Source organism: Pteropus medius, unplaced genomic scaffold (genome assembly GCF_902729225.1).
Source record: "Pteropus medius unplaced genomic scaffold, Ma_sr-lr_union100, whole genome shotgun sequence".
In the NCBI taxonomy this organism is placed as follows: domain Eukaryota; kingdom Metazoa; phylum Chordata; class Mammalia; order Chiroptera; family Pteropodidae; genus Pteropus; species Pteropus medius.
Window position 1 is genome coordinate 23,686,765 of NW_024347791.1, and position 27,196 is coordinate 23,713,960.

The 27,196-nt window shown below is 33.2% G+C and overlaps 2 protein-coding genes and 1 non-coding gene across 6 annotated transcripts in view; 2 read left to right on the plus strand and 1 right to left on the minus strand.

Moving 5' to 3' along the window:
- Window positions 1–27,196, minus strand: part of ARL13B (ARF like GTPase 13B) — a 63,683-nt gene that overhangs the window by 14,003 nt on the left and 22,484 nt on the right. For all 4 annotated transcript variants that reach the window (XM_039878237.1, XM_039878240.1, XM_039878238.1 and 1 more), the window contains 3 exons: window positions 3,731–3,836; window positions 2,770–2,972; window positions 78–192 (listed from right to left, as the gene is read on the minus strand). In XM_039878237.1, the coding sequence (XP_039734171.1) occupies window positions 78–192; window positions 2,770–2,972; window positions 3,731–3,836 (424 nt within the window). The remainder of the gene's footprint in view (window positions 1–77; window positions 193–2,769; window positions 2,973–3,730; window positions 3,837–27,196) is intronic.
- On the plus strand, window positions 17,965–18,964 carry STX19 (syntaxin 19). Its single transcript, XM_039878248.1, has one exon. It carries the CDS (start codon window positions 18,067–18,069, stop codon window positions 18,949–18,951), a length of 885 nt encoding a protein of 294 aa, XP_039734182.1. The 5' UTR covers window positions 17,965–18,066; the 3' UTR covers window positions 18,952–18,964.
- LOC120615199 (5S ribosomal RNA) lies at window positions 19,943–20,061 on the plus strand. Its single transcript, XR_005656208.1, has one exon. It is a non-coding gene; the product is annotated as a 5S ribosomal RNA (ribosomal RNA).

The following is a 27,196-nucleotide window of genomic DNA, read 5'->3' on the forward strand; positions in this document are numbered from 1 at the left end:
CCCAACTCCCCGCCTCCTTTCTTAACTTCCAACTTTACAACTCAAGATATAAAAATTACATTTGCCACCATCCATACCTCAATGATTACAGTCGCTATCGGCTGGAAAGGATTAACAATAACTGGTTCTGGGTCCACCTCAGCCAGACCGCTGGTTCCATCAAGTTCAGCCTGCTCTCGCTCTCTCTGTTCTCTATTATTTGAGGAAAAAAGTTTGGAATTCCTGAGAAAGTGATGAATCGTGTTTAAGAACACTTACAATAGATTTAAGGCCATTAAACTTAGAAATTTAAACATCTGGACATGGCTTTGAATTACTGAGAGATTTTCAGAAATCTTTATGCACATAACAGGCCTCTACCCTCATGTAAAGATTAATCGTTTGAACTTTAAAAGAAAGAAATGTTGACAAAAATGACACTCCTTATGACTGATTTCTTAAGGTCAATGGTGCATATTAATTATTTTTCTATGTGTCAAGGGTTTATATTTATCAATTTATTAATTACCCTCCTAAGTCAATGCTGTCATCTTCACTGATATTAACAGATAGTAAGGCCTTTTGTTAATCCTCTTCTTAAGGGCTGTGTCAAGTTACATATCATATATGAACTAAATAATGACTATTGCTTTGCACAGTGTAAGAGGCTATAAAAATAGCTTGCACTTATCACTCAGATTAAATAGTATTTTCATATTCATTACTACTGAAACATTTACTATCTCTGTGATTTATAGTTAATGTTGCCCCAGACATGAAGGGTAATAAGTTAATAAAACAAGTAGTGCAAGACAGAAAAATGAGTAGTATTGATCTGCAACTTAGCTGCAAGTATAGTATAGCAATGTGAATGCTCATTACTATGACATTTATTATGTTCTCTGATGGAAAGAGATATCCTTTCATTGTGAACCTAGGAAGCCAAGATTTAGAGATTTGCAATTTATTACCTGTGTGACCTTGGACATGTATCTGGATCTTTGAGCCTCCGCTTTCCCATAAATGTGGATAAAAATACCTACCTCATAGGGTTGTTTCAGCTAAAGTAATATATGTGAAAGCACTCTGTAAATGAACATATTTATATGACAGTAACTGTTATTAATGTTATTCATTTACTAGTAAGCAATTTCAAGTACCTAGTATTGAAATACTATTTTCGGATACCAATAATGTGTTTTACAGTTTTTCAAAAATATCTGAACCTATCAAATTGTATTTAAAGAAGTAAAAAGGTTTTTTTATATCACTCCTCTCTAGATGCCAATTTACTTTTAATTATGGAGACTCTGCTCAATAGGAAAGGCCTCAGACCACACGTGGCATGGCTAAGAGAAAAGAGGAAAGGGAAATGAGTATTAGAAAAGCCTGCCATAACATGAGCTAGAATATCTTTATGGAAAAGGTAAGAACTTGGGGTAAAAAGTGAATCACATTTGGTTTCTTTTATCCAATTCAAAATTTTTGTTCTTTTTGTTTGTTTTCTTAATGAAGGAAAAAACAAGAGAGTCTTCAGAAAAGTTGGCTATATGTTTTATTTTTATAAATATATAAAAGGTATACTTAAATGAATGATTGGTTGTACTGAGATTTATGTCATGGAAATATACAGTAGGACAGAAAACCAAAGATTCTCACTGGAACTAAAACCTCATATCTGTATCAAGAGATATCTAGATCTGTTCATATTATTCAGCACTTGGTGATGGAGAGTTATCTCTACAAATAATTCTTTAAGTCCTATCTCTGAATTAAAAGAAAGATACTAGTAATTAGAGGATTTCCCCGATAGTGTAGGGGAAGACCTCGCAAAGGCGTAACACCGAGGGTAGTTTAGTAGGGTCCTGCCTACAAGGTAGCAACTATGTTAAAGCATGTGGAAGGTCAATATTACTTTGTAGATGGAAGACAACTTTGGATCTTACAGGAGGAGCTCACTTAAAAACTGTTTCATTCCTGCCCCCTCCCCCACCATGTAACAATCCAGTGGAAAAAAGAAAGAGAAATCTTGGGATTAAGCCCTAAATTCAACTTTAAATCTGAGTACTTTCTTATAGAATTAAGATTATTATAAATGATTCTATGGTAGAATTCATATAATTTTTTTTAAATTAGGAGTTTGCTAAATTAAGTTTAAAATTTTCCTATAAAGGAACTGTATTTTTAAAATAATTGGAAAAACGTATTTTAAAAACCTGCAATGGTGCAATTTAGTCGACTTTCTGATAAAACTAGGGTTGAAGATCAGCTTTTGCTTCAGTTGACTGATCCACCAACAGATTACCTTCTATCTTTGCTGAGAATAAAGAAGGATTTCTCAATCTAATGACATATTAGACTCAATAATTCTTTGTTGCGGGAGACTGTCCTGTGCATCATAGGCTGTATAGCAGCATCCCTGGCCTACCCACTAGATACCAGTAGTACTTCACCTCTCCACAGCGGTGACAAGTAAAAATGTCTCTAGACACTGCCAAATATCCTCTGAGAAGCAAAATCACCATTGTTTGAGAACCACTGCATTAAAAGTACCCATAAGAAATAGGAGACAAAAATTTTAATACTCTGTGAAATAATAAATATCTAAGGATTAAATTTAACTACCACAGCACCACCAGAAATATTAGAATCCTGTCACCCAAACCCCTGTACAGAAAGAGCCATAAAAATAGAAAACTTACCTACTGCCTTCTTTCATATAGAAAGAGGAAACTGAATAGACAAAACTAAAAAATTCATAAAATTGTGGTACAAAATAAATCTACTTACCTTTCTTCCCGTAACTTTCGCACTCTTTCAGCCCTTTCTCGTTTCTCTTGTTCCTCAAGAGCACGTTGTTCTGTTGTGTCTTTTTGGATGCGTTCATTTAAGACATCAAAGTCCCTTGCAATGATATTTAGTAGCCAATAAAGGCCTTTTTTAATGGATTTGTCAATTTTCTTTCCAGATCCCAAGATCGCTGAACAAGGTTCCTGAAAAACAGCAATTTATTTGTCTTAGGAATTAAAACTAAAAGGTCTCCACAAAAAATCTAATCATAAACCATTAAGTATAATTACTGGAAAATCAATGATAAATTAATGATAGGAAGCTCTTGCTTATTTAACTCACAAAACACACCTTTGCAATGATCACTAACATTAGTACCCAGGAAATGGAATATTTTGTGTATATGTATAAGCTATGAGAGATATTATGACACAAGAAGTCAATGGTGCCAGTTATATTTTATAGCAGTAAACGGTTTTTAAGATTGACATGCCAATGACTATCTTCTGAAACCAGAGTAAATAATTCCTGTGTCTATCTTTCTTAAGATTATATGATAACTCTCCTGATATGATTTTCGAAAGTCATCACAAATCTCTCCTATGTTTAAATTTTGTATTTATATGTTTTATTTACTATTTACAAATTTTATAGCATGACATGTTTGAATAGCTTACAGGTCTTGTCAGCGATTATCTTAAACAAAGGCAAATATAAATTCTTTGAAATTACAAAAAATGGTTTATGGAAGTCAGTAACAACTAAACAGAAAACAAATATTACAGTATTAAGTAATATCAACAGAATATTGAGAACGTGATTTCCTGGATAAAAAAAATTTCTTTTAAAATACTAATGAATTCTTTTGTTAGCTGCCTTACCACCTAATTGCCTATCACCTATACAAAAACTAAGTTATACTGAACGTATTTCATAGGGCAAAAAAAACCCCAAAACTTACTATTTGGCATAGGCACTTGTGCTCATTGACCAATTTTTCTAGAGACAGACATTCAATCACATCAGCTTCTCCTAAAGCCCCTTCCTTGTCTTGTTTATTTGCCAACCTAGAGAGATATAAATGAAGCTGTTTTATAGCAAATATATAATCAGACAGCCACTTAAGAAGATTTTGATCATGTTCTCATTCCAAAGTTTTAAAGCTACCAATTTCAGAACGTACTGGTTTTAGAGAGTATTTAGTATCGAGTTCATTTTTCCTTTATTTACTACTAAAAAGTTAGTAAGAATTAGCCTAACAAGGGAAATCAGGTAGTGTCAAGAAAACAAGCAACATATCAATAGGCCAACAAAAAAGCTACAAATAAAAAAGTGGACTAGTTTCTGCAGTTCTCAGCTGTCAATTCTAATTTTCACATTAACTACGTCTTTATCTTCTTAAAACACATTGCATCATGATGTAAGTGCCCTTATCGCATGTTCTTATCTTCTTAAAATACAAACTGTACCATGTTTTAAATAATCAAATACTCATTCTGGGCTTGAAATATTTGAGATCATCTGCATTTCCAGTGTGTAGAATGAGACCACATAAATGTGCAACTGATTGGAGAAGTGAGGTCACTTCTATCTAATTCACTTTGCATAGCACTGGGCATTAAAAAAAAAACAAACAAAAACATTATATTCAATTAGGAACAAACTGGGGAATAACAAATAAAAAAAATTTATATAGAAATTACCACAAAACACCATGTTTGGCTATCAGATGGCAGAGGTCAAAAGTCTAATAAAACACTACTTGGTCAGCATTTGATAGACATTTCAGACAAATAGATATTATTTAATAAATATACAGAACAATAAATCTAAATAATCCTTATCATCTATCTTTAAAATTATCAAAATTGTGCCATTCTTGCTCATCTACATATCTTCTACTTTCCCCTCCAGTCATGTCACTGCACCCCAAATTTAAAAATTTAAAAACATTACACAATACCACTATCACACCTAACAAATGAATATTCCTCAATAACTTTTTACAAGTGTTGATGTCCAAATTTAAATCCAAACCAAATACACATTACAATTTATTCTTGCCTTTCACTCCCAGCCCAACATCCCCCACCCTTGCAACACCATCACCACCTCATTTGTAAAACAAAAAACTTATTTTTCTATAGAATTTCCCGTGTTTAGCTTTTGACTGATACCTTCCTTATGAGATCATTTAACATGAATACTCTGTATTTCCTATATCTAGTAGTTGGATGGATGAGTTTCGAGTTGAAATCTTTTGGCAAACATATTTCATAAATGGTGCTGGTACTTAGGAGGCTTATACCACTGGTTGTACCACTTTTAACGATGTTAAAATGGATCAGTGGATTCAGCTGGAGTCAGGCTGATTCACCCAAAATAAAGTTCCCACTAACCTTTAATCTAATGATTTTAGCAGTCATTGATGACCTTTGCTAAATTCAGTTACTTTATAAGGCTTATGAAATCATGACTTTTCTAGTTCTATAATCCTTCTGCATTTACAAGCTGGATTTTGATAAAAAGTAAGCTTTCATCAACTACTTACTTACTCTAAAATACAATTCAGATAAAAGTCAAGATAAACGTTTGATCCTTTGCCTTCAATTCCCTAATTTTCGTAATAATAAATGGGTGCCCTAAGAACCTCCAAAGGTGATCAAGTTGCTTTCTGTGGTTTCTGGGATTGTCATTATGGATTCATAGATTTTTAAAACTTATTTGATATGCTTCAATTTATTGCAGTTACTGTTCTTTTTGAAGCTCAAAGTTACCCATTTTTGATCAGTGGGTTACCCATTTTTGATCAGTTCCCTTTGTTAGCTCCTGTGTTCTGTAGGTACAACTCCAATAGTCTTTGCTATCTTCTTGGTTTTTTATAAGAAACAATATTCCATACCTGGAATCATCCATTTCCCTAAGAAGCCCTGGTTCCTTTTAGTAGGAACTGTTATTAGAAAGACCACAATCTGGACCCTATGGATATTTACTGCTACTGACTTATCATTGTTTTCTAGACCCTTTCAGTGGACAAAGCTAAGAAAAAAATGTAGTTTTTAAGAAACAAATTATGAGCTCATATTGAATTTTTCATTTTAAATTAGATATTACCAAGTTTTTACTTAGCTTCTTAAATTGTATTTTTCTTCTGTTGAAAACTACAGTTCCTAATAACACTGACACTGACTATATGCTTTATTCTACAATATATATGAGCTTCAATAACAATAGCAATATTATTACTAAAAATAAGACACTAAATAAAGGTTAAGATCTCGTTGAGGTTATTCTTGTTTCTAAAATATATCTCGCAAGAGATACAGAGTCAAAATACTGGGTTTTAAAATTAGTTGAAATAATCCTTCTCTGTATGGTTATGCCACCATGTAGATATATAGCTAGGATTATTTATTTCAGACAGCTTTTATTTTTAAGATAGTTTTACTTTTTAAGATTTAATTTTTAAAACATGTGGTTCTAAATTCAAAACCATAAAAACAAACTATAATGAGAAAGAACTATTTTCTGTCTCTGTCCCTTCTCCTTCCTCTCTCTATTCCATCCATTCTCCTACAAGTAACTACTTTCGTTAGTTTTTAATTTATCCTCTCATATTTCTTCTTGAAAATATAAACATGTATATGGGGAAATGGTATTTTAAAGACCACAATTTGGGCACTATGGATATTCACTGTTACTGATTGGTTGAGAGGTGTTATGTATGTGCATCTTCACCTCCCTTTCTTCCTGAAAAACCAGCATACTATATACACTCCTGTGCACCATCTCCCAACTTCTTTAAAACATAAATCCTAAAATTACCCTGAAGCAGGGTAAAGAAATCTTCTTTATTACTACATTTGCTATTAATGAGGAAAATGTTCATTATGTGGATGTTTCATCATTTATTCAACCAGGCCCAGAATAAAGGACTTTTTTCCAGTTATTTCCAGTGTTTTGTTTTTATAAAGAGTGCTGTGAAGAATAAGTGTGTGGAGATGTTATTTCTTACCTTGGGAACAGACTCCAGGAAGTAGGACTACTGAATCAAAGAATAAATGCAACTGCTATTTTGATAGATATGATAACAATGTCCTTGTCCCTCCTCTCACCCTCAAATCATAAAAATCAGGCAGAAAAAAAAGGGACAGTAGGAAATTTAGTAATGTGAGAGAAATTTCATTTCCAATTTTCCTACTAATATTTCACCCTGGTAAAAATTAATTTTGAATTGTTATATTAATATAATAAACAGCATAACATTTAGTGCTGCACGACTTTAGTTTTTCTATTTTGGAAACTATGGAAGAAACTTATTTGAAAAAAATAGCAAGTATAGTAAAAAGAAAAGTGGGATGGAAGGTTTAAAGACAGGAGGTTTTTTTGGCAGTTGTAGTTGTGAAAATCAATGATTTTATGAGTTAACCCCTCGGGATTTCCTAAAATAGAGTTGAATTCAATCATTTTAAAGTAAATGGAACAAAAAGCCTTTACAGCAAGCTTCTTTCCATTCCTAGTTATTCCAAATTCTGTATATTTAGCAAGTTTTGATACATAAAAGAAAACAAAGAAATCTTTGTTTAAATACAAACCCCCACTTTAATGAGTAATGTATTTTATATATAATATAGGATTGGGATTACAATGCCTTTGCCAAATACTCTATGTAGGCAGTTTAACAAGGACTTCCTGTTACCAGCTAGCTCCAATGAAAACGATCTTCCTTTAATCTAAAGAATGGGCGGTTAACAGGCAGAACCGGATTCTCCAGGTGTGAAGTAAGCAATTTGTTCTTCTCATTTGATATTAACAGCAAAAGGACAATTTTATCTCTAACTTATTTGGCTTCGTTGTTTGGCTTTCAATTAAGTTAACTATATGAAAACCATACAAAAATTGCCTGTGAACTATAAAATAGAGACTTAAATAATCTGATCAAAGCGTTAACAGGTTTCTCTCTCAAAGGCAGGACTCCAAAACTGCAGGTGGAACAGAAACAAAAGGAACAAGACAAAGGTAAATAAACCATTCTTTTTCATACTTTTTAATGTGAAACATCCATAGTTTGAAATCTGTCACACTTAAAAATAGCTCAACAGACAAGTAAAATTGTTGTTTTGCTCAGATTTGCACCAGGCTACAGGCAGCTGATCTACTCACATAAACTGCTGATAAACTGAATGGAATTTGGGTTTAGAGATCTCAGAAATAGATCATTATAACAAAAATCAACTTTATCTTTTAAGTCCTCTTAAAAATATCTTCTCAATTTGGAAACACTAGAAAGTCAGATCCTATAAAAACAAATTTAAAATTCTTTCTTTTGTAGATTGACTATAAATTAGTCACATTGTGCTTCCTTTAAAGAACACTTTAACATTTAATTCTGAAAATAAGTGTATGCCCAAATTTGACACATAAGTATAACCTTTAAAAAACTTAAGATAATTTTCTAGCAAGTCTTAATTTCTTCATTGTTGTTTCCCAGAATCTTTTAAAATTAATTTCAGGAAATTAGAAAATAATCTTCTTATAAAAGGACCACTGTAAAATATCAAAGTACTCACATTTTAATGTTTTAGCTAAAGTATTAGAAGTACGTAATTATAAAATTTAATATGCTTGGTTTGATATTTAAAAAAATTTAAGTCAGCATCGTTTTAAGTCAACATATATACATATATCTGATACTTTTAAAATTAAGCAATATATAAGTTTAACCAAAACATATTTATTTTCTGATATTTCTTCAAAGTTATTTTATAATTGTTGCTATGCTGAATTTAGCAAAGAACCCATTTCACAAATCAAAATAATAATGGCTTTTAATAAGTATTTTAAGAGTGGACTTGAAAGTGGACTAAGTAATACCTATAACATTATCTTTATGGCTATGATTTTAATATAAAAATCATTTTATGTATGTACAGCATATTTTATAATCAGGTAAGTGAGAGTTCAAAATAACAGCCATCTTAATATTTAAACAAAAATGGTCTTAATGTTACATTAAACAAGTTGGTTAACAATTAACTTATTTAAACTCAATAAAAAGTAGAACAAAAAAGGCCCTAAAAGACTGCATTACAAAAACAAAGTCAGATAATTTAAACTTAGAGAAAATATATTCAACTTGCAATTTTTTTTATTAGTTTGTTTTCTTCATTTTAAGTCGTCAAAAAGGTGAATATTCCAATAACATCAGCTCCTTTCGCCTTGAACTAGGGAAATGCTGCAAGCTGTCTTTGTACACAAAAGCAAAAGAATACTCCATTTTATGCCGGATAAGAACTGGTTACACTCCTTGAAATATTTTATTTAATCAATATAGTAACTATAGAAAGAATATATCTTACTTTAAAAAAATCTATAAAACTATAAAATATTGATTCCAGAGTATATTTCTTGAAGCATTAGGTGATTTTTATTCATATTTCTGTTCCTGGGAATGTTCTCTGTCTGTAATAGGGTGGAGAAACTTTTATTTGAGTCGTACAACTTACTATTCTATTTCCCAGAACAAACTGTCAAAGTCAATTACCATATTTATGTATTAGTGGGGTGTTTTTTTTTTTTGCAAATATGATGTTTAAGTTCAAAGATAGTCAGTTATTGACAGAATTCAAAACTGTATAGCAATGCAGTAAGTTAAACATGCTGAAAGATGATTCATGAATAGAATTCTTCCAACATTAAGAAAATAAATTTAAGATAATGTGGTATAAAATAGTAGTCATTGATTTCACCTAGTCAAAGCAATTAAATGACATGAATTTTGTCTCTTCTAACTTTTAAATTCTAATATGCTTAGTTGTCTCACTTTGCCTAATATTCTATTTTATGAAGATATATGATTAAGCAATTAAATTGGAAAGAGTTATATACGTAGTTATTAGTATGTAACTACTAGAAAATGCAGTTTATATACAGCATGTAAATCCACCTGAGTACCTCCATGAATTCAGTATCTGCAGAGATGAACAAGGGTTTGGGGAAGATGTTAACTCTGCAAAGATGCACAGAACAGAAATTCCTCCCTCTTCTACATAGGAAAGTTTCTGATATAATCTTAGGGGGGAAAAAAGACAAATTTCAAAACTACATCATTACATTTGAAGTAAAAAAGAGAAATTTCCAAGTGTCGGAAATGATGAGAGAACACACTTATAGCCAAAGTAGAGAGTAAGAATTAAAGCAAGTCCATGAACTACTAGAAGCCGGGGCTTAGGGTTCGTGCATAAGAGGGAACTAAAACTGAGTTTCCTGATAAAGTAGTAAACCAACAAAAATTGAACAGTCTGTATACAGAGATAGGAAAATCTCTGTTAGCTTGTCCAGGATTATAACAAAGAAGTGAAGTATCCACTCAGGCTGTAAAAATCAGTAGAGGGGCATTAGGCCCATATTTTCACTGCCTGGGCTACCACAGGCAAACTCCATGGGTCCCTAGTAGTGACGACAAAAATGTCTTAAGAATATATACACAATATAGAGCACTTTGGGCATTCTTGTATAATGCCTCATTGAAGATAAACTACTTTCAAAGTTCACTAAATCCACCTGCCCACCGCCAAGAGAAACAGTCAATGGCCACAACAAACAAATTTATTCCTCAGAAATCAGAAATAACCTAATAATGTAAAGGATCTTTAACATAAATATGCTTTAAATATTAATAAAATAAATGAAGACATAGGATCCATAAACCAAGATGAACAATTAATATTTACAGTTGATTTTTTATAAACATCATTTACTATAATATGCATGCCATGATATATAGCACTAAAAATATGACTGTTTTTCCTATAATATCAGGAAAATATAGAGATTTATAGAAAAAGACTCAAAATGTTTTTTCTAGTAAATTTATTAAGATTAATGAATATAAAAAACATATCAATATATTTTGAAGAGTTCCTTAAAGTACCTTTTATTCAAATATGAAGGTATGGTACTACTTCAGGAAATTGTTCTTCTATGGACAGGAGCCCAGGAAAAGACAAATGGTGCTAGGGTCAGAGTCGAATATCTTGGTTCCTGAAATCAGTGACAGTAAAACACCTTCCCAAAAGCATTTTGCAAAGGTATACTGTGCTACAGTATCAATTTGAAATATTCTATTTCTCAAAAAAACAAACAAACTATGATACTTCAGGAGGGGAAAAAAAAAAAGGCTTTGATGGCAATTGGTGATTTATTTCTAATTTAAAAAAAAAAAAAAAACTATCCAGTCATAAAAATGTTAGAGGGGATTGTTTCAGGATTTGTTTCTATCATGTTACCAAAGAGAAAGCTGGAGACACTATCTGTGAAATTAAAAGGCTGTTAAATGCTTCTTAGCCGTCACTAAGCATTAGATAGGACTTAATTCTCATGAATAAAAAAAATCAAAATGTTTTGTTTTGATCCCTCCATTCTCATCTGAGTATCCGATACTGTTACTTTTTTCTTTTTCCAATATTATAAGAAACACAAGTTTAAAAAAAATAGTACAAAAAATTGCATATCTGTTAAATACTTTGTAGTTGTAAGAATCCATAACAGATTAGTACAACAATAGGAAACAGAACTCAGTGTACACAAACAAGAATGAAGTATACCTCACCTCCTATCTATCTTATTTCAGCCTATGACTATGAGTTAAAGCAGAAGAAAATATAAAAATCCCAGTCTCTACATGGTTCCAAGGATAAGATTCAAAATTTCTTAGAGACTCTCTGTGACACTATGTCTATGAGGTCAGAACTAATTCCTTTTCTTCTCAATTGTAAAGTTCTTAATTTGGTCTGATTTATGTTAAAGATCCTAATGAAGCTGCAAACAACATAATTATTTTAGATCTGATCTGATATGCTATATTACCTCCTACAAGAACTTTTTTCTTTTAAACATAATATTTATAACTAATAACATAACACACTACTTGATACACATCAACTTCATGTAAGCTCTGCCACTTTTAAGTTGTGTTGTCTCTGGCAAGTCACTTTACCTTTCAGACACTAGGAAAATTAGAGGAGTAGCCCACTTTTAGGTTGTGTGGTGTCTGGCAAGTCACTTTACCTTTCAGACACTAGGAAAATTAGAGGAGTAGTTAAGAAAGTCAACATCCAAACAAGAGAACTTCAAAGAAAATCATACAAAGAATAAAGTTCTTTAAAAAATTAGGACCCTCCCCCCAAAAATCCTAAATACATGAATTTTCAGATTGAAAAGAGATACTAAATATCTAGCAAATTATGCAAAAGGACTTAACCTTAGGTATGTTATTGCAAACTTTCAGAACACTGAGAATAAAGAGAAAAGGCCAAGAATTTCATGAAAGGAAATCACTGGTCCAACAGCCAGGAAGCTTTCATTATTATACCAGTACTATTACTAAGAAGCTCTGGGTAAAACAGTTAATCTGATTCTCAATAAGAAAAATTAGGAAATTCATTAGTGAACCTCTAAAGATTCTTTCCTGAATCAAATTATAATATACAATGGATGTAGAAGAAACCAGGTTCGCCTCTCCTTTGGAGAACAAGGGAGGGCTACACATCACTGCCACCCTTCTCTAGTTGGTAGCAGAGTTGTAAAGAAAAGTAACATGCATAGGTTCAGGCTACAGCATTTTAATGTCTTTGAGAGACTCTCTGGTCCTTCCAGCTAGCTGCTTTGATGACCTACCGTGTATTCAAAACGGTGAAGCTTAGGTCTCTGAGTGACCAAGATGGGAACACAGACATGAAATGTAAGCAAGAACTACATCTGTATTGTTTTAATCCACCAAGATTTGAGGACTAGATATCACTTTGGCATAATCAAGCATATCTTAAATGATAAAACGGGACCAGGAAGAATTTTTCATAAATTTAACATTTAAAACTCATTTAAAAATTCCAGGTTAAATTACTTTATAAAGCTAAAACTCTTTATAACTTATCTCTTAAAATCTGAATTTTATATTAAGAACTACGTTAGGTTAATTACAATTAACTATAATTATAAATAACTTACCCAATATGCAAAACTACATATACTTATAAATTAACTTGTTTATTATAGTTTAAAAGGAGGAAAAAGGATATAAAAAATGAGAATATCAAACTTTCTGCACATTTAGTTGGTTGCTCTTGTATTAAAATCTTTCTCAATTAAAATCACCTTGTTTTCTTTTTAATAGAGGACATAAAAATAGTAAGTTCATATACTATTATATATGTTTTCTCTATTTTGCTTATTTGCTAAGGAGGAAGGCCAAGAAATATACTCCTAGAATACATGCCTAACATATGGATCAATAACTACTAAGTGTTTTATATTGATCTACTTTCCAACTCTCAAAGTTTGCAGTCCTATCTAAATTTCCTTCTTATATTCCTCATTGACTAATCTTCGTTTTACAAATTTTCCAGATTAAAACTGTAACTTATTATTTTTTCCCATAGATCTTAGTAAACCAATAGCTTCAGTCAGTTCTATTCCTAAGGTAGAAAATTATTCCTTGCAAGTAAGGTGGAATAAAATGGTAGAGAGAGAGGGCATGAACGCCCTTCCCAACTTAGAAGTCTCTTATTTGTATAAGAGACTTCTTATACACAGGCTGCAAATTTTTAACATTTTTTTACTTTTACTATGCAAATTAATGGTAAAATAAAACAATTCAAGCTACTTAAGTATTTAAAATATTTAAAGTAAACAGCAGAAAACTATAGGAACATTATAGGCAAAAAAAAACTTGCTCTTAAAAGTTTCCAACCAGTAGTTAAAATGCTCAGCAATACAAGTACACAAGAAATGTTCCAGAGTAAACTGTTAATAGCTACAAAAGAACTTTTCCATCAAAAACAGATTTTAAGGTTTTATTCCTTGTGATCCAGCTTCTTTCCCAACCACTTCACTTACCTAATTGCCTCTTCTCAGAAATCATCTGAGCTGATCTCTATAGAGAACCCAAAACGGTTGAAAAAAGCTTTATAGCATAGCAGAGTCCTTCAAACTAGACTGCCTGAATTTGAATCTCAACTCTACCAACTCTACCATGAGCTGACATTTTGGTTAAGTTACTTAAGCTCAAGTCTTAATATCATTATCTCTAAAATAGAGATAATAGTAACACTAATTCTGAGTTCTTAAAAGAACATACAACACGTTTAGAACAGTGCCTGGCATGTATTAAGTTCTCAAGAAATTATGAGGTATCAAGAGCTTAATATCAGAACATGAATAAATGAGACTCGTCAAGGTGCTAGTAATACCAGAATGAATAAAGATTCTTGCCCTCAGAAAGCTCATATTTGGGGGAAATAGCAGATAATAAAGAAGCAAAAAATATATAGTATGTTAAATAGTGAAAAGTGCTGTGGAAAAAAATGAAGCTGGGAAGCATGGTTGCAGTTCCAGACAGGGCGACCTTACTGAGAGGGTGTCAGTAAGACCTAAAGAAGATGGGGGAATAAGTCAGCACTACATGGGGAAGAGCACTCAAAACAGAGAAAACAGCAAGTCCAAAGCCCTAAAGCAGGATAGTCCTTGGTTTATGTGAGGACTAGCAAGGAGCAAAATGTAGTTGAAGCAGATGGAGGTGAAGAGTTGTAGAAGGTATGGTCAGAGAGATTAAAGAGAGGGGTGGAGAAGTAACATAGGGCCTTTTAGGCTCTGGCTTATCCTGAGAGATAACACTAAAGGAAGGCTTTGGGCACAAGGATGACATGATCTCACTTATATTTTAACTCTGGTTTCTGCGTGAAAAAAGACCAAAGGGGAAGGGGATGCAAAGGAGGAAACAAGGAGACCACATAGGAGACTACTGCAATAATTCAGGTGAGAAATGGTAACTTGGACCAGGAAGTAGTGAGTGGTGGCTGGATCCAGATATACCTTGAAAAAGCTGACAATATTTGCTAATAGTTTGGATGTGTGTGTGGGGGGGCGGGGAAGGGGGGGGGAAAATGTGGGGAAGGACAGGGAAGAGGGAGGGAGGCAGAACAAAACAAAGTAGTCAAGAATGACTCCAAAGTTCTTGGTCTGGGGACAAGAATACGGTTGCTGTTTATTGAGAAGCAGCAGCAATTTGGGAGATGGGAGGAAGATCAGGAGCTTATTTTTGACACACATTCAGATGGAGCTGTTGAATAGATATAGGTGTTATGAGAGCAGTCTATACTGGAAAAACAACTGAGTCATCAGCTACCACAGAGCACTTAATGCCATGAGACTGGAAAATGATGGTGGATAAAAAGAGAATTGAGCCTTGAAACATTCCAAAACTCAGAGGTGAGGGAGATGAGAAGAAACCAGGAAAAAAAAAAAAATGAGGAGGAGTCAAAGAGGTAAGAGGAAAGCCAGGAGAAAAACACTTTGAAAGTGATTTAAGATGTGATGGTGGTAAGTTCTGCTGATGGGTTAATATCATCAGTAAGTCTTATTGTTTCTATCTCCAAAATATATCCTGAATGGTTCCCATTTATTCTACCCAGCTTTATCATTCATCCCACTTATAAACTATTTTCCCCACCTCAGAGAACTATTCTCTACCCCAGGGGTCCCCAACACCTGGGCCTTAGACTGGTACCGGTCAGTGGCCTGTTAGGAACTGGGCCGCATAGCAGGAGGTGAGTGGCAGGCGAGAGAGAGAGAAACTTCATCTGTATTTGCAGCCACTCCCCAGCACTAGCATTACCACCTCAGCTCCACCTCGGATCATCAGGACATATATTCTTAAAGGAGCACTGGTTCCTGGTGTCAAAAAGGTTGGGGACTGTGCTCTATACGGTGATCTTTTAAAAACATAAATCATATATCAATACTCTATTTATTCTTTGTCTTCTACTGCATATAGAATAAAATCTAAACTGTCTTTGGCCCACATGGCTTTTTATGATCTGATCCCTGTCTCACTTACTGACTTCTTTACTCCTGTGTTACTCTTCACATTAATTTCTATCTCACGCAAACATTCATTTTGTTCTTACAACACATCAGTGCCATTCATTGCCATGGCACCCCATCTCCTATACACAGGATGGACTCTCCTGGCTTTTCATCTTTTGAACATTTAGGTCTCACAGATCAAATACCTCCTTAGAGAGGCCTTGCCTAACTGATCTATCAGGATTGAAAATTATAACATTTGTCCTTTTAGTTGTATATTGGTCCATCTGCCCTCAGATAGTAAATTATTCAAGGACAGGTATTACTGAATCTATATTACATCACTTAAATCTTTGCATATAGTAAGCGTCAGTAATTATGTGACAAAATGTCAGTCTTTTGAAACCAAAGGAATATTATCAAGACATTGGTTTAACATTTACACAATGCAGGTATCATTTCTACATCATCCCTGACTGGGTCATCATTCAAGAACATTTTGAACATCTCCAGTGACAGCAAGCTTATTATCTCATGAAGCAGTTAATCCCATCTTGGGACAGTTCCACTCGTTTGAAGAGTCTTCTTTATACTAAATTAAACCTCTCTTCATGTAATTTCCACCCATTGCCCTTTGGAGTTATACCAAGTAAGTCTAATTCCTTGTATAAATCCAGACCTATACATTTTAGAAAACAGTTGTGGTTATTTCCTACATCTTCTTTTTGCAGGACAAATATTATCATTTCTTTCAACAGTTCTTCCAACCTCATCTTTTCTAAGTCAGTTTGGAAAATTCTTAATTTATAAATTTTCATCTCAAAATAGAGACTCAAAACTTAACACAGTTCCTCTCCCATTTGCTTTGACTGGCGTAGAGTCAGTGAAATGAATATCTTAGTCAATCTAAAATCACACCGTTATTCATGAAAGCATAATGACTATTCTAATAGTTCTGAAAGAAAGCTCGTGATTAACTAAAATCTCCAGTAATTTTCATAAGCACTGCTATAAATGCAAAAGCCTTCCATTCTGTAGATGTGAAGGTATTTTCTAAACAACTAGGTATGATATTTTATATCTACCCCAGTTAAAAATATTTTGTTACATTTAGTATAGTGTTCCATGTTATTTTAATCTTTGAATCCCAATTCTGTACTTCACCATAATGAAGATCTCCCCAAATTTTGTGCCATCAGCATATCTGATAAGCATGACTTTTATGACAACATGCAAATCACTGACAAAAATATTTGCATAAACTTATCAAACACTGAGTCTCATAGCATAACAACATAACATTAGAGACCTTTTTCCCTGATTGATACTGACATTATGTGTGGTTCAATGAACTATTTTTAACTCCCTTAACAGCTTCTTCTTGGCTGCAAAAAATATCATGAAAGACATTATTAAATGCTGTTCTAAGTCCAAGATGCTCTGTGAAAATAAAGCATTTTATTAACAAAGATTGCTTTTTATCATTTCATTTTGGATATGTAGGCATATCATTATATATATATATACACATACATATATATATCTCGCCATATATAAATTATGTACATCAATTTGATCCCATGGATATCTACAAACACAAGATGTGATGTCAATATTATCAGCATCTCCAAAATAAAATTTTATATAAATATATTCATTCTCATGTTTATAAAAATATCACTTAATATAATTGTTGTTCTAAGACAGTCTGGATATATCTGCAGAGGAATGGTAAAAATCAGAAATTGGCACAATCAGATTAAGAATACATTTTCATATGTACGCAATGAATAAGAAAACAAAATATATCAAATAATGTGTTAATCAGGAAGCCTCAGAAAATTTAAAATAAATTCAACACTATTTATATTGCTTAAAGCCCTCATATGAAATCTACTCTGTCACTACAATGGTTTTAACTAAATTATGCATATTTAGCAAAATGAGTATATTCTTAACATTACATAGACCAATTAACTGGGAACAGCATCTTTAGTAATAGGGCACTTTTAGAGTGTTCTTTTAATTTTAAAAGTTGAAGATACAGTCAAGTCAAATCTTCCATTCTGAGATATACCTTCCTCTAGCAAGAAAAATCTATTGTGTGGCAGTATCCTGGCACAAAAACTTATTCTGAGGCAACTGTAAATCTATATCACCATTTTCTCAGCTACTTCGCTCAACCGGATGGGGCTCATAGTAGCCCCGCATCATGCAAAGATTTACAAATTATTTTACACTACCTTTCCTATTTTTGTGATCTTTATGAAGAAATTCTAATTGATTTTTCTAATTTTTTCACCTCTTCAGAAAACTAGGAAGATTTTTCCTGGGAGATATAGTTCTGTGAAACCAACTGCACCCAGGGGAAAATACCAAACTTTTCTTTGTTCACCACAATCATTTTTGCTTCTTCTTAGGAGGAAAAAGAAGATGAAGGACCGACTTCAAGAACTAAAGCAACGAACAAAGGAAATTGAACTCTCAGGAGACAGGCAAATATCAACTACAGAAGCAGAGGAACAAGGAATAATTCTGCAGCAAGCTGTTATTTATGAGAAAGAGCCTGTAGCTGAGAAACACCTACATGAAATTCAAAAACTACAGGAAAGTATTAATGATTTGACAGATGATGTTCAAAAATTTGGGCAACAACAGAAAAGTCTAGTGGCTTCAATGAGAAGGTTTAGTCTACTTAAGAAAGAGTCTAGCATTACAAAGGAGATAAAAACCCAAGCAGAACACATTAATAGAGGTTTGGATGATTTAGTAAAAGAAGTTAAAAAATCAGAGGCTGAAAATGGTCCATCATCAGTGGTCACAAGGATACTTAAATCTCAGCATGCTACGATGTTCCGCCATTTTCAGCAAACTATGTTTATATACAATGACACAATAACAGCAAAGCAAGAGAAATGCAAGACATTTATTTTCCATCAGCTTGAAGTTTGTGGAAAAGAAGTGCCTGAAGAAGAAGTAAATGATATGCTTCATCAAGGAAAATGGGAAGTTTTTAATGAAAGCTTGCTTACAGAAATCAATATTACTAAAGCACAACTCTCAGAGATAGAACAGAGACACAAGGAACTTGTTAATTTGGAGAACCAAATAAAGGATTTAAGGGAGCTTTTCATTCAGATATCTCTTTTAGTCGAGGAACAAGGAGAAAGTATCAACAATATTGAAATGATAGTGAATGGTACGAAAGAATATGTTAACACCACTAAAGAGAAATTTGGACTAGCTGTAAAATATAAAAAAAGAAATCCTTGTAGGGTATTGTGTTGTTGGTGTTGTCCATGCTATGGCTCAAAATAAAGAAGCTATTTTAGAAAGTTTTCCAGCTTTAGAATGAAGAATGTCCCATATTTCAGTGTCTTGTTTTTCTTCATTTCGTAGATCCATTCACATACCTTTCTCCTTTAGCCCTCACCCACTAGAATTGTAGAAACTTCGGAGCCAGTAACATAAAACAAGTCTTCATTTACTGAACTAAAAACAGTATATTTGCCTTTAAACTCACAGATTAACTACTGACAATGAGATGAATGATCTTAAGATTCTGATCAGGTATCACATTCTATTGTGTATTTTTGTAATGCCCAATTCCTTATGAGATGAATGTTATTAAGTGACAACTACTTAAACAATCCTTTTGGGATCATTTGAGAGTATTTTAGTAGTTAAGAATTATATAAAATAGGACCTCAAAGAATGCTATAATCAAGCAAAATTAAACTAGAAGCCATATTAAATCTTTTATGCTCAGATAGGTCAGTTAACTCAGTGGTCAACAAATCCTGAATAGTTTAGTTGTTAACTGGGAGCTGAATCTAGTTTAAGGCCTAAGAAGGTAAATTAAGACACTCAGGTCCATTCAAGACACTGTGTATTACAGATGAGAAGGGTTGGCAAATAAAGTAAAAAAAAAAAACAAAGGTAATTGTAGTCTTGAAAGTTTCTCCATCGATTTATTGTAAAGCCAGGCACTATACTACAGGCTAGGAATACAGTTTGAACTCACAGAGTAGAGGTTTGTAATTCACATTCTAGTGGAGAAAACAGATAATAAATACAAATATTAGATTATTTAAGTTCTCAGCAGAGACTTAAAATGAGGGTATAATGAGATAGAGACTATCAAGGTGGCTACTTTTGGTTGGGTGGTCAATGAAGGCCTCTCTCAAAAGTTATATTAAGTGAAGATATGAATGATGAGGATAAAGGTGGGTATATTCCAGGCACAGGATACAAAGAGTAGAAAGACTCTGAAGAGGGTATAATTTACTCCATTCAAAAAAGAAAAAAAGTCTATGGCCATGCCACCCTGAACACGCCCAATGCCATCTAATCTTGGAAGCTAAGCAGGGTCGGGCCTGGTTAGTACTCGAATGGGAGACCACCTAGGAAGACCAGGTGCTGTAGGCGTAAAAAAAACAGCAAACAAACAAACAAAATGAGCAGTACGGCTGTATCATAGTAGCAAAAGGGCAATGAGGTAAGACATGAAGTTAAGAAAAGTCAGCAGGGGCTAAAGTTCAGAGTAAGTCTGAAGTTTACAGCAGGTATAATCAATGAAAAGCCCCCAGGCTGGTTTTGGCCTGGGAATAATGTTATATAATTTATAGTTGATAAAAATCATTCCATCTACTGTATGGAGAATTAGTTAGAATGGATTTAGGGCAGGTGAGTAGAGGACAACATATAGGTATAGAAAACAATTAGAAGTTTAATGTAGTAGTCCCAGTAAGAGATGATGGAGACTTGGACTAAGATGAAAATGAAAGTGATGGTGATAGCAGCAGTACTAATATTCAAGATTAATAAAGTACTTGCTATGTCTCAGCATTATTCTAATAACTTTACAAGTTTAACGAGAACATTGAGATACAGCAATGTTAAGCAACCTTCTTTGTCCCAGGTCACAGAAACTCTATCTAGAGAATCAGAATTTGAACTCAGGCAGTATGATTCCAGAACCAGCTCTTAACTACTCTATATACTATACAGTGGTGATAAAAAAAACTAACTTGTGAGATTTAAGAGGTAGAAACTACTGAACATTGATTGGATAATATTGCCATTTACTGAGATGGGAAAAGACAGAGATGAAGGTTTCAGAACTAGGGGTGGGGGTGAGAAGAAATTAAGAATCCTATTTTGAACAAGAAAATCTATGATGCTAATAAAATGTCCAAGGTGAGGTTTCTAAGATATTAGCTATGTGAGTAGCAGCTCTTAGGAGATGTCAGGGCTAAAAGTACAGATTTGGGTCATTTGAGTCAATAAATGGTATTTAAATTCACTTAAAAGTACATATATATAAAAAAACTATAGGCCAGAAAAAAACCTGGGGTATCCCAAAATTTAGACTTAAAGCAGAAGGAGAGTTAATAAAGGGAACTAAGAAGGAACCATCAGTGAAGTAGGAGGAAAAACAAGAAATGTGCTGTAATGCAAAAGAAGAGTGTTTAAGCACAAGTGGAATATATTGAGGAAAGAATGTGATATGAAGAATTCTTTTTCCAGAAATTTGAATAGAGGATTATAAAAAGGAGTCAATAGCTGGAGAGGACTGCAGAGTCAAAGGATTCCATGATAAAGTTAAGAAACACACGAGCACATTCTGCTGATGGAATGATCCACAGAAAGAAACTCTTGAAATAAGAGAGAGAAGTGATAATACACCAAAGTAGAAAGGGCTGGAATCTGGAGTACAAATGGAGAAGCTGGCCTTGAATAGGAGCAGAAACAATTCTTCCATATGTAGGAAAGAAGGCAAGGTTTAGGTATAAAGGCAGATAGTTGAGCAAATTTGGTGGCAGAAAAGTGAGAGAATTCCTATGTGACAGTTTCTATTTCTTCAAAGAACAATGAGGCAAAATTACTAACTAAAAGCACAGTAGGATTATGGTAGAAGAAATATATATATACATATATATCTTAATACCATAAAATAATTTGTCATTTAGAAAATATAAAGAAATTTAAGAGCTTTCCACTGTTCAATTATCAAGCATTACTGAAAAGATGTTTCACATATGTCAGCTTCAAATGTTTAAAAAACATAAAAAAGATGAATTTAGAACTGATGATAAACTTCTCAACTAATCAGGTAGTGACAGACATATTTCTTCTGTCCCTTCTAAAGTTGTGCTATATCCTTTTATCTATGGATGCTTATTTATAATTGTTCCTAAATTGTTTATCATGAAAACTAAGAATATTAATTACCATGTAATAGTCATTAGCATAATTTTATCCAGCAGGATTTGTAAAATGATTTTCTATTAGCATTTATATCTATACATAGTGGTTTTAAAGCAAGATTTCATAGAAATTTTCATAGCAATGTAGCACACACAATTTTCATTGTTATATTTTAAAATCATTGTATCACCCTAAGCAACAAAACTAACATGATATTTAACTAATTAGTTGCTGAACATTTTGTGTATTTTATACTTCACACACTTAATAGGCACTAAAAGTAGTAATTCTTACTGAAAATTACTACCTTAATGAAAAAAATTCTCAAGCATTGGAGGCATACTATTAGTAATCTAATGTTTCTGAAAGTATACAATATTAAAAATAAAAATATGAGCATTTGGGCTCATATTCTTACTAAACAATATTATTTTCTGTAATCAAAAGCTTCATGTAGTCTGAATACATATGATGAGACTTTAAAAGTGGATCTCCTAATTGATCTCTACCTGGACACAACATATCATCAACAATAACTATTCATATCCATCATCACATTTATAGAACACTAGTAAAACGCTGCACTAGATGCTTTAAACACATTACTTGGAATTCACATGATAATGTAGGTATTAAAATCCTTTTTTACAAGTAGAGATACAGAAGCTCAGAAAGATTTAAGTAAGCTATCCAAGGCCTGTCTGACTCCAAAGCCCACACTTGCCCCTAGACTAGTAATTTTCAATTTCTGCTATACATCAAAATGATCTGGAAAACCTGCGAAAAAAATCAGAAGCATCCCTGGCCCTACACTCTCGAATTCAGGAGGCCTGGGTTGATGTAGGTATTCCCTAGACAACTTGCTGTCTAACGACACAGCCAACAGAAGTTTTGTGGGTTTTTTTTTGTATTTTGTCTTTATTAAATAGAGTATGTTGGGGCATGGGAGGGGAAGGATGGGAACTTCAGAAAGCTCCTTGTGCATAAATTACCTAGGAAGTCAACCAGCTGAGAAGCTTCACTGTAAACTATAGCTGCTATGAGTGAAGATGGATGCCATCAGGGACAAATAGGAGCCCTCAGCAAGAAAGTTTGGAGGTGAGTCAACAGTATAACTGAATAAGGTTTATGAAGATGACAGCTTGGTAAAATTCCATTGAAAAAGAGACATCTTAAGCCAATGGACCCTGTAAATACAGTGAGTAGAGGTTTCACATGGTAAAAACAGAAATTAGGGGACTCACCACTATATCTAAGGATTAAGTGATTTAGTGACATAGGTAATCCATACTTTCATACTTATAGGTGTCTAGCGTTCTAAAAAAGACCCAGGTTCTCCTATCATTATTTAAAGGTCTAACTTAGTAAAAGTACATTTGACTCAAAATCTAGTTAACAGTATTAGAAAAATCCATAACCTAGTGCACTTATAATAAAGAATATGATTTAAAAAAATTTGTAAACTACCATTTTCCTGTAATATTATCTAGAAGAAAGGTGAGTCTAGTAGGCATATAAAGGTTGGAGACAAATATCCCTATTGAAAGAGCAATAATAAAAGCTTAATTATTGTTTCTCCTAATATGGAAACTAGCTGTCATGGTTTTTAACTTTTTGGTCATGAAATCCTTTTGGAATTTGATGAGAGCTAGGATCTGCTCCCAAGAAAAATGCATATGCACTCAGAATTGTTTGTGATTTCAGAGTGTACTGGGAAGCCATCCGTGGTGCAAAGATTTCCAGGTCAAAAAATTCTTTTTTTTTATGGAAATGTTCATAACGCCTAATAAGATGGGATCAGAGATATGTTTTCTTCCCTGAGTGAAACTTCTCTATATTTATCACTTCTGTTGTGAAACATCCAATTTGTGAGGTTTGGCCAAAAGTTAAATTAGGTCATATAACTCCACAGAAAGGCAGACAGTGTGTAATGAGAAAGTGGTACCATTCCGAGAGTTCAAGTGTGCTAACCCAAGTAGAACTGTTATTTTCCTGGGAAGAAATTTTAGCCTGTGGATCTCCAGAGTTATCCAATGATAAATGTTAGGGGGTTCAACTATAAAAAGGGAGGGTAATTTACTATTTCCCTGATGCCAACTTTCAAGACTTTACTAGGCAGGAGAAATGTGCCTTCTTATAACATCAATGTAACCTTGGGCTGCTGAAAATTTCAATAGGTAAAGATGTTTAAAATATCTCCCAGCTCAGTTCTTTCCATAGGTAATCAACAAAGAGTACCTTGTATTATTAATGAAAAATTTCTATGGTGGATGTTGAACTTCAAATTTGGGATTACTGCTAATTTCAGTGCTGTATATAACAGCAAAAGTTTTTTCTCCTGGAAAGGTCTTCTTTATCTGTCAAGATTATCTAGTTTTAAGTTTTAAATTAAGTTACAAATGGTTAAAGCAATAGTGTGGGGAGGGCCATGAGGGTAGATAACATAATTTACACCTTAGTTAATCAGAGTATAGGTTCATCTCTATAGTAGCTATGAGAGAAAAAGACTTTCTAGGTAAATAAACAGGTTAACACGACAACAGAGCAGAATGATTGCATGGCATCTAATTTTGCTCTCTTTAGAAGGAATATAAATCACTTTTATGTGTTTACTAAAATGGATTCTTGGTATAGCTACAGTAAGGTTTACATTATTATATACAGCTGAATATGAAAGAAGAATTACAATATTTTACAGTTTTTATTATAGAAGAGACGTTCTACCATTAAGTCCAAAGAAGTAAAGTGACTTGCCAAGATCATAAACAAATTCACACTAGCTTTTAGAATCCAAATTTCAGAATCTGTCTTCTGTCTAAACACAATTTTTCAACTTTCCACCATTTATTTCAGAGATTTTAATTTAAAATATTAAGCTGATTAAGTGGTAAATGCTATAGAGCTGCCAAACAGAACTTCTGAGCTAAAAAACAGAAGCTTAGTTATGGTCTATGATTCCTGTTTTTCAAGAGAACACTCAAATCTATGACATAAGTGAAATTTGGCTGCGGCTTCATTTGAGAGGACATATGCTGTCAGGCTGCTGTGCAGAAGGAAGTCAGGCAGAGATAGATTGTCCAGAGTTTGCTACTGTGGTCACCTAATCCATTTTCCATAGCATGAATGGATCCAGTTCTATCAATTTGTAATTTTGTGATTATAGACAAGATTCTCATTCTTCAGGTTTATTTCCTTTCTTGAAGGAATAAATCTTCTCACAGGTCTGTGTTTGTTCTCTATTTGCTTATTATTAGAGGGTGGGAAAAGAAAGTCATCTAGGTGCTTAAGTGAGTTGTGAGAGGCTTTGTGAGACCTAAATCAACTAGTTTAAGCTCAGACAAGATGCCGACACTGGATTTTGTAGTTGAGAGATTCAGACGTCTATGGGCAGGAATCTGTGTGCAACAAGAGAACTGTAGACTGCCTCCTAATTCAGGTACCCTCCTCATACTCTCCACCAGCCCCTAGCACTGAGCTTAGTAAGGGTTCTGCTGGAGGCCCTTCCCACTTATTATCTAGTGAACTTTTCAATGTCATGCCTATTAGGTGCTAGAGTTATATCAATTAAAAAACAGAATTCCCTAGCTTCATGGAGCTATGAAGGCAACATACAGGACTTAAATCAGAGGAGTACTAAAATGATCAAATGTGGATTTTAAAAAGAATGCTCATATCTTTTTTATATTCTTGTATTATTTCACTTGTTAAAGCACATACCAGTTTTGTAGTTTGAAAAATATCAAATAAAGAGCTCCTGCTAGGAATGTAGAGAGCCTGGAGGATAAACAAGCCAGCTGGGAAGGAGGAAGACTCTTTAAGAAACCTTTGCTATCAGTAATACAGGGGAGAGGTGAGGAGGGGATGAAAGAAGATAATACCAAAGGGAATATAGAGCAGTAAAGATATTCACATGATATTCAAACAGTAACATCAACAAGAGAAATTAATTGTAGTTTAGAAAGGAAAATGTAAACAAGAGAACTTCCAAATATGGGGCTGCAGTAGATATTCAAGAGGGATTTATAAACATAAAAAAGGGTGGAATATCAAATTTTATATAATATATGATCACTGCATACATTTCATGTTTTATAAAAATATGTACAGAAAGTTCATTGAAATGTTAGAAGTGGTTAGTTTTGCATGGTAGCTCAATCATTTTTTTTTAACTCATTCTTTCGTATACCTTCTAAATTTATGAAGAACATACTTTTTTGTACATATTGTATTTTTTGGAGCACATTCATTTCAAAAGGTAGTTTACCTTTATTAATAAAAATTCTATGGTTGTAAAACTCCAGTGAGAAAAAGTGGTCACATGGTAAACCATTCTATATTTCATAAACATATTATACCATCCATAATTACTTCTCATGTCTGTGAGATCTTACTGATTATGCCATTATAATGATGAAGCAATCACCCTAGTTGTGGCGTTTTTTTTCCTCCCCCTATTCTGGAAATTCACTTGCTGAGAGAAGTGACAGTACTTAAAGCAGATATCTTGCTGACAGTTATTTGATTACTCAGTAATCACCGTAGTCACTTATGAATTGTGTGTTCCTGCCATGGTGCTTTTCCACATGCATCTATCTGCATGACTGACTCTCTCACCTCAAGTGTCATCTTCTCAATAACATCTACTATGTTTATCCTAATTATAAGAGTAACATGCTTCTTTTACCACCACCACCACCATAAGATTCCCAATCTTCTTTTATCTGCTTTATTTTCAATATACTTATCACCTAAAGTAAAACATAATTTATTTATTACACTTATTGCGTGTCTCACTCCCTAGAATATGGGTTTCTGAGGTCATACATGAATTTTAATTGTTTTTGTTCCCAAATGCATCCCTATCACCAGAACAATCCTTCGCACACAGTGGATGCTCAATAAATATTTGTCGAATTAGCACATGTATGAAATAAAAGAATAAATTAATTAAATAACTATTAGGTTAAAAAAAGGCATACACAATTACTTTACGAATGAATATGAGTCATTAATACTTTTTACTCTAGAAGTCATTGGTTTTCTACTTAAACATTTGAGAGACTAATTTAGCCTATGGGGTTCAACGAACTTCACTCTTCCTATATATCTATTAAAGTTTCCCCCAGATTCAAAAAGGTAAGATTACATAAATCAAATAACTTCTTTGACTGGTTAAATGCATAAAAATTAAACAGTATAAGCTTTACCATAAATGATGCAACAAAGTTTTACTTTTTGTAATCAGAGTTTCTAAACTTTCTCATTTTAAAATGTTCATTTACTACTGAGGACCAATGAAAGAAAATTTTTAAATGCTTAGTAAGAATCACAAGAATGAGAGGAAACTGACAAG